Raw genomic sequence first — 8911 nt, 5'->3', positions numbered from 1 at the left:
CTCTGATGTTTCATGCTCCTGGGCAAGCTCTAATAAAAATACTATTAATCCCATGATAGAACCTCTTTTTAATTTTCCTAGCTTATGTTCCTAATGTTTATCTTCTCCTCCCTTGCTGGGAACTGAGATGTCATTACTCTCCACTATTTACCTGAGTAAATCATTACCATCATGATAAATAAAATAAAATAAAATATCCCATCATTACTTGAGTATCACGGACATCCTACTCCCCTGCGAACCACCAGGAAGTTCTTCTTTTTTTTTTCTTTTTTAAAGATTTTACTTATATTAGATTTTACTTATATGAGAAAGAGAGCACGAGTGGGTGGGAGACGAGAGGAGATGGGAGAAGCAGACTCTCTGCTGAGCAGGAGCCTGACTTAGGGCTTGATCCTAGGACCCTGGAAACATAATCTGGGATGGTGACCTCAGCCAAAACTTAACTGCTTGAGCCACCAAAGCACCTCCCACCAGGAAATTCTTAAAGGAGTTCTTTAGGTACAATCTTTTATTTAAAAAAAAAAAAAAAAGCATGTAAAAAATAATAAAATAAAAGCATGTAATTCTGATATTTTACAAAACTGGTAAGAAAATGCCAGCCCCTGGCTTGTGATTACTCTCCCTGTTTTCATTCTACAATGTATTTGTTATAAGCACTAAAGTCTGGCTTTAAGGTGGGCACCCGTGATCTTTTTCTCATAATAATGGAGGTAAAGTAAGAGACTCTTGTCATTTAATAAAAGGATAAATAGTGGCAATTGAGAGAAAAAATGATAGAAATATTTGGATGGTAAAATAAAAATATGATGTTTGATTGGATCTAAGAGATATAATAGAAGGGGGTTTCAAAGATGAGACTCAGATTTCTTACTTGCAGAACTGAATGAATGATGATGCCAAGCATAAGAAAAACTACTGAGAGTTATGAGATCCAGATGAGATCCTTACCAAATTTCATATTTAAGGTCATAGTGAAGAAGGATGAACAAGTAGAGGATTAGAAAGAAAATCTAGACCAAGTGGTATGATGAAAGCCCCAAATAATTACATCCATCCATACTGGGGGTTAAGAAATGGAACAAAAAAAACCCTTACATCAACATCAACTTAAAGACATTACAAGGAGAGAAAAAATACAGATAAAATAGAAGATTCCTATGAGTTCCCTATAATTATATCTATATATATTATAAATATAATTATATATATAATTATATCCCTATAATTAAGAATCATACCTTGCATGATTTTATTTTATTTATTAACTGATTGACCATAAAAGGGTTCTCACAAAGTGAAATCACTCACATGTTATAGCCCTGTATGGCAATTATTAAATCAACTATCCCTCACTAATTGTTAGAAACAGTTGATGGAAGAAATAACATAAATACATATTGGGAAATTGTATAAATGGCAATAAACATACTAGTTAACATACATCTCTGAATTCTTAGAAATTCCCTTGACAAATAAGTCATCAAGAGTCTTCTAAAATATATCATGATGTTAATTGTAGCTATCTTATAATTATATAGTTATAAGTGATCTTTATGCCTTTCTCAGTTTTTCGACTTGATTACTTACAGCTTTTATCAAAAATTAATGAACTATAATAATATATACATACACACAAAAGAAAGAGATACACTTGGTTATTGCTTTGAGTACGTGTATGTATTTATTTCAAATTTTACAGTTTAGATTCAGCATGAATTGCAATAAATGGATCTTCAGCCGAGTTACTAATAGAAAAATGAGCATTCCCCTCCCCAGAAATATAGATTTTAATTCCTGTACAATTGCCGTCAATTTTATCTCCAGAAATAACATCACAATATGTGCCAGCAGGAAGACCAGTTTGCAGAGTTAAAGATAATGGCCTGAAAAATAAAATTTAAGATTTAACTTCAATTCAGTACAATTAAAAGCAAGAATTCAGACTACCTCTAAAAGCTTAAGTTTGTGCAATAGAACTCTAAGCAGTCAAAGCCTCGGTGAGAAGAAAATACAAAGACCTCTCCAGCAGATGTGAACAATTTACAAGCTAATGGTAATCTTACAGAAGACTTAGCAAATCCCTAGTTGACAGTGAATATCATCACAAAATTATAGTTTTAGAACTTCAGTGAAGATTTGAACGAATTATCACCCTTAGATAAAAGCACTTCCTTTTAATATTTTAAATTTGTCAGCTGCTTGCAAAGACATCTCCTAAGCCATAGTTTTATATATAAGGGAATCAATATACTAGAAGCAAAGGATGTGAATATACCAATGAAAGTAAGAAGTATCAGAACTAAAACTTGAAAACTCCTGATGTGAATCCCTGACCAACCCTAAGATACATGTTCTTTAAACAATGCCTCAAAAAATACATCATTCATCAGAGAGACAGGGAAGTGAAAAAAGGAGACAAAAGAACCAGCTACAAGAGTACTTGGAAAAAGAGCTAAACAAATGTACTTCAGTATTGAGGTAGTATTTTTCCAACATTTCAAAATGGAATGGGGGCTATAAGACATGTTCTTCTAGTGATTTCACACCCTTCATATGAACTACTCTGCGTATTTTGTGTGGGGTATATATACAGGTGAGTCTATACGTGTGCCTCATATATGTACATGATATGCCAGGATGCACATATCTCCACTTAGAACACAGAGCCCTTATGAATAAGAGCCATTTTCATTTTTCTTCTGATTTCTGTGTTTTCTTAATCCACTGACTAAAGAATTTTTCAGATATGAAAAAAAAATAAATGTGCAAGAAGAGAAAGTAGTAAACCAAGAAAATGTTAGAATAAAACGTTATTTCTAATTGATATCTACTTACCAGTCATCATTGTTAAAGACAATGAACCCTTTGTTTCCTCTTCCAAAAGCTACTTGGTTGCTACCATTATCCCACCAGTTTGTAAAAGGTTGTCCATCAACTACATTACGGAACATAACCATGTTTCTAAAAATAAAATACCACATAAAATGCTTATGAATACATCAACAGCTTAAAATAAAATGTTAAGAATGTTTATTAGTAGAGGACATCTCTAAATAAGAATTCCCACCTTATTTGACGCCATCGATGTTCACAGACCCAATCATTACCACAAGTAGTATCTGGATTAATAGTAACTTCTTTAATTATCCCATTATTATTTGGTGGCCCATACCAATCATTAACATCCTGAAGTAAAAAGAAAAAAAGAAAAAGTTTAAAAAGCTCAGATTTTTGACATTTCACATATTTGTCTATTTCTTCTCCAGTACACCAAAACCAGTATGTCTTGTATCTCTGCATTGTCTTCATTTAGAATGTAACTCCCTCAGCATTGTTACAGCATTTTGCCAAGTCCTCGCTATTTATCCCCAATTTCTCATTCTCTAGTACCATATTTTAAGGGCAAGATTTTTTAATACACTTTAATTTTCTTTCTAAGAAATTGCCATGGAATTCTTAATATCACTGTCAGCAGTGCAATGATAATGAAATGGCAGACTTCAGTGTCAGAAACAGCAGAATGAAAACAAAGATTCTATTACCATTAGTTAAGAAAACTTAGTTGATATACATAACTTCTCTGTGCCTAATTTTCTTCTCCTGTAAAATGGGGATAATGCATAGTTGCTATAAAAATTAAATGATAGGGCAGCCTAGGTGGCTCAGCGGTTTAGCGCCTGCCTTCAGCCCAGGGCCTGATCCTGGGGACCTGGGATCGAGTCCCACTTCGGGCTGCCTGCATGGAGCCTGCTTCTCCCTCTGCCTGTGTCTCTGCCTCTCTTTCTCTGTGTGTCTCTCATGAATAAATAAATAACATCTTTTAAAAAAATTAAATGATATATGTGAAAATGCCTTGAATGTGACAATTGCTAAATAAGTATTCAATTCTTTCAGTCTTCTTTCTGGATAAATGTGCTAATCAATACATCACAATATTCTAAAAAAAAAAACAATATTCTTTACTAAACTGATCAGAGGTTTAATATTGTGCTTTTCTGATTGATACTTTTAACAACAGTCACAGAAAAAAATGGAAGAAACTATGTAAATATCAGTCTGGTTTATGCTGAAAAGCATTTTTTACTTTACGTAAGAAGTTGCTGTACAATGCTGCATGTGAATTCTTCAATTAAAAAAATTTTCCATTAAATTTCCAAATACATTCACAGTTTTATTTTTTAGTTCCCTTATAAAATTGCTACTCAATACCACATATAATACCCCAAATAATCTCCTCATCTTTACTTTTCCCAAAATAGTCTCAAATTTCTTCAATACATCTATTTTCCTTCCTCTTATAAGATATTTACCCTATTTAACCCCAGTTCAATCGAATAATTTCTTTCCATTCCATATTACTTTTTTCCAAAGTATTTAACAAATATTTTTATTGTTCATATTATGGGCAGGTACTGTTTTAAGTTATTTCAACGTGTTAATTTGTAATCCTTATATCAACCCTATGAGGTAGGTACTTATGAAAAATACATATTTTTCTTACTATATCCTTACTTTTAAGCTTTTCTTTGGGGTGGGTGTATGTTTATCATATTTCTGATATAGTTTGCATACTCTTTGATAACAGAGACAATGAATTTTAATTCTTTAATATCTACTGCATTGCTAAAAGCATTCCTGTATCAGGTTTACACTTCAATATTTGATAAGTAGTAAATATAATAGCATCATGGTACAATTACAACACTTTCTTTTCTCTCTTGAGAAACAAACATGTTAGATAACACCAAAACTTACTTTTCCATTTTCAAAGTATCTTGGCCAACGGAAGCTTGACATTACTCGTGTAAATCCATATGGATGAGCAAGCATAAATCCAACTCCCATTTTGTACAGTCTAAAAGTTACAAAATGATACCATCATAGAAGTAAACAGTATGTTTAGTATCATTAACAGGTAGATTAAAAAGGGGGGCACTTTGTTTCCTACCTAGAGTCCCAGAACGTAAGAATAGATGCTCCTCCAGCTCCATGTCCTCGTTGATTGTCGTGGTTATCCACAAAGACAAGTGCTCTATCAGAAGGCATGAAACCCCATCCTTCTCCCCAGTTCCTATTAAAACACACATAAACACACAAACATGTATTCTTTCCCAGTAGCTTTAGGGTAACCTAAATGTATATTTATTTTGGCAGAGCAGGCCCAAATGAAATTCTCTAATTAAATGATTATTCTATAAGAGTTTAAAAATATATATATAAACTATATATAGATATATTATGCATTCCATGTATGAATATATGTATGAATTACTTCGATTATATTCATATTACAGTTATAAGATTTATGCTATAAAAAGTCCTTTTAGAGATTTCAGTATAATTTAGAAAAAACTTCAGAATTTATCAACATCCATATCATAGCATACAGAATAGAATACTGGGATTAAAAGCAAGTTTCAATATTATATTGCTATAATATAAATAGTCTAATATTTGAAAATAATTAATTGATAATACTCATAAATTGAATAGTATAACCACATTGTAGGTTATGCTTTATAAATGACACGATCATTTTAATAACAATGTGGCCTTCACATTATATGCAAACATTAGTAATCTAAAATAGTTATATAATACACAGATTAAAGTCTCTAGGTTATGATTGGGGTTTCCAGACATCCTCATGATTGACAAGCTAAATAATAAAGATGATAAATTTGAATTTTGGGAAGTTTAACCCTTGTTACTATTCATTGAATCCTTAAAAGTTCTAAATAAGTTCCTAAGATAACGGAGATTGAGATAATAAGACTAATACATCTGTGAAATAATTTAAAAGACAAAACATATCTCGTTTACTTTAAGTAAGCCATCTTTTCTCCATTCCATTTGCGCAGAACTGTGCCTAGTTTTGCACCATACTTGAATTCCGTCACACGGCCATTTCCAAAGTACTCTTGGCTTTTAATTGGCTCACCACCCAGATCAATTACCTAGTAGAAATACAGGGGAGAGATTATCTTAAATAAAAACTTTAAAGACTTTTCACCAGGAACGCCTGAGTGGCTCAGCAGTTTAGTGCCTGCCTTCAGCCCAGGATGTGATCCTGGAGTTCCCAGATCGAGTCCCACCTTGGGCTCCCTGCATGGAGCCTGCTTCTCCCTCTGCCTGTATCTCTGCCTCTCTCTGTGCCTCTCATGAATAAATAAATAAAATCTTAAAAAAAAAAAAAAGAATTCAAGAACACTATTCTATATAAATGATTCAGCCATTAAACAACAGAATTATATTTTAATTAAATCCACTATTTTCTAAGGAATTAAGTGATATTATTTTATGTACATATGAAATATAGATACATATATGTATTAATGTACCTCCTGGTAAATGAAAGGTTTACTTCCTCCAGGGAACCACCTTGTATTTAGATTATGCAGTTTATCCAAAACCGCCTTCATGTCTCCAGGCCACATGTGCTTGGAAGCATCAATTCTGAACCCTGCTACACCAATGTCAATGAGGTGGTTTAGATATTCAGCAATCTTGGAACGCACATAATCTTTCTCCAGTGCAAGATCAAGAAGACCAACCAGACGACAATCTCTGACCTATGAAGGCAAAAATTTTGTGATTGATACACAAAACCTCATCTTTACTTGAGAATCCATTTCATTATGCGTTCATTTATTCATTAACAGATATTTCTGTAGTGCTTCCTTGCATTGGCACCTGGAGATACTGACATTCTAGTATGGACATACCTTTGAAATATTTTCTAGTATAAAAATGGAGTATGTAGGAAATAAATTAGAAGAGCTTTTCAACTGGGACAAATTAAATTGGAAAAAATGTTTTAAATATTGATTTCTATTTTCCTAGGAATCTACTCCAGTATGTAAAATGATGATCGATAAACTACATGTAAATAATTAAAGGTACAGATAGCTCTTTATTCGCATCACTGTGGTTTTTAAATTTAATTACCTGATACGGATCATTATAGTTTTCAATGTCTCCACTTCCAGTTTTACATTTACCATCATTAAAATCCCAACCAGAGAATGGGACCGCTGGAAAATCTCTGTTTCCAGGGTTGAAGTAACTTCCACAAGTACTGCTTGTTCCTGCACTCACAGCATTCCCACACATATGATTAATTACAGCATCCACATAAATATAGACCTGAAAAACAAAGTTTCTATTTGTTTGACTCATAGAAAGGTAGAAATTTATAGTATTATTTACTAAAGTTTATGGAATGATAATCACACTCCAAAATAGGTCTTTGCTATTTTTTAACTTATCTTCTTAGTAAACCAAAAGTCAAGCATGAAGGGAAATCAATATGAACTAAATGCCTATCTGCTTTCTACCATCTTGGTAAAATATTTACATATATGATAAACTGATAGAACTAAAGCTACCAGGCAAACAGCCTTTTTAGGGAGAGGTAGGAATCAGCTGAGGCAAGAAAGAGTAGTAGTTTTTAAAATTTCCATGCATTATCCTAGAATGCTAGTCTCTATTATCTACTTAACATCTGAACTTAATTATTGTCTCTTATGCTCTTCATCAAAAATGATTTAACTATATATCATCAATTAAAGAATATAACTATACACCTATGGGGAAGAAGACTCAGAAATGATAGGTGGAGATACAAGTCACATAAAAATTACAAGCAAATATTGCACCTGGAATTTCCAACTCCTAACTAGGAAAGTATTCCCCAGAAATGTGTATAGTTATGGGGTTCAAAGTTGATACTTTCTTTATAAATAAGCTCAGCTTGAAACTTCGATTTAAATTTCCTTTAGTAGATAAATAGCACATATACAAAAGTTTACAAAAGCTGAGCATAAGGTAACAATTAAGCTTTAGTTATGGCTTAAGTGTAAAGTAAACTAAACTAAACTAAAATAAATATGGAAAACATTCTGCTAAAGAGTAACAGGAGACAGGAGACATTGTTTTCCTGAATATTTTTTAAAGGAAACTTTAATTCACTTACACCAACATTGTTACACCGAGTCACCATGTCTTTGAATTCATCTTCATTTCCTGATCTTGTGCACAACTTGTAGCTAATTGGTTGGTATCTTTCCCACCAAGGTCTTGAAGGGTTATTAATCACAACATTTTCATTGGGTGGAGAAATCTATAAATAAAAAAATCTTAATAAGTATCAAATTATGGGTTAGTTTATATCATCAGATTACTCTAGAAACTCATCAATAATCTAAAATTATTTCTGAATTTTTGCATATACAGCTACATTTTTAACAACCACGTGAAAATATTAACAGCATACTGGAAATGTCCTGCCAAAGAAAGGTTATATCAGGAATGAAACATAAAGTTGTCAACAATACTACATTTCTTTTGTCCTCAGTAAAATGCTCCAGCTTCACAGATACAAATCATAATACCATTTCCTCTAAGTATAGCAAACTGCAATTTATGCTCTGAACAATACTCACCTGAACCCCTCCAAATCCTCTTGGAGCTAAGTATCGTTCGCATTCAAGAGCAATGTCAGCCCAGCGCCACTCAAACAGATGGACAATAGATGTCCGTCCAGGTTTGGTATTTGGGGCATACTGAGCCCAGCAGAACCCAATGACTGAAAGCAATAGAAAGAACTTCATTTTGCTTTGAGTTGGTAGTATTCTTCCCAGGAACTATTTATCTTCCTGTAAGAGACATATTTTACTAAGTAAATGTTACCATGAATAAATACATAGAGCACAAAGTGTTTATTCATAATCAGAAAAAGGATTATCAATAATAATATTAACAGGTGAAGAATATCTATAAAGAACTTTCCAGAAAAATAATCTAAGTGACCTTTTAGACTTAATGTTTTCCTTATTGAGGGAATATTAACCTTTTTAAACATCTGGCAGTTTATATATAAAGAATCCTTAATCATGTATTACTTAAT

The 8911-nt window shown here is 32.6% G+C and overlaps 1 protein-coding gene across 1 annotated transcript; it reads right to left on the bottom strand.

The window, feature by feature from the left end:
* Nucleotides 1-1658: 1658 nt before the first annotated feature.
* LOC144318571 (pancreatic alpha-amylase) lies at nucleotides 1659-8651 on the bottom strand. The gene is made up of 10 exons (XM_077905653.1): nucleotides 8448-8651; nucleotides 7979-8125; nucleotides 6952-7149; nucleotides 6345-6575; nucleotides 5827-5960; nucleotides 4952-5074; nucleotides 4759-4858; nucleotides 3071-3189; nucleotides 2839-2964; nucleotides 1659-1886 (listed from the first exon to the last, which is right to left on the bottom strand). The coding sequence occupies exons 1-10, from the start codon at nucleotides 8613-8615 to the stop codon at nucleotides 1697-1699; spliced, it is 1536 nt and encodes a 511-aa protein (XP_077761779.1). The 5' UTR covers nucleotides 8616-8651; the 3' UTR covers nucleotides 1659-1696.
* Nucleotides 8652-8911: the final 260 nt, after the last annotated feature.

The sequence above is a fragment of the Canis aureus genome, chromosome 8 (genome assembly GCF_053574225.1).
Source record: "Canis aureus isolate CA01 chromosome 8, VMU_Caureus_v.1.0, whole genome shotgun sequence".
Lineage (NCBI taxonomy): Eukaryota > Metazoa > Chordata > Mammalia > Carnivora > Canidae > Canis > Canis aureus.
Note: the sequence above shows the minus strand (reverse complement) of the source record. Positions and strands in the feature narration are given on the sequence as shown.

What these genes read in the sequence shown, in the direction of transcription:
- LOC144318571 (XM_077905653.1), bottom strand. Translation starts at nt 8,615, where the DNA reads ATGAAGTTCTTTCTATTGCTTTCAGTCATTGGGTTCTGCTGGGCTCAG. An exon ending in ACTATAATGATCCGTATCAG is followed by an intron (nt 6,576 to 6,951) that starts GTAATTAAATTT and finishes TTGCCTTCATAG; the next exon opens with GTCAGAGATTGTCGTCTGGT. An exon ending in GATACTTTGAAAATGGAAAA is followed by an intron (nt 3,190 to 4,758) that starts GTAAGTTTTGGT and finishes TTTTTACTTCAG; the next exon opens with GATGTTAATGATTGGTATGG.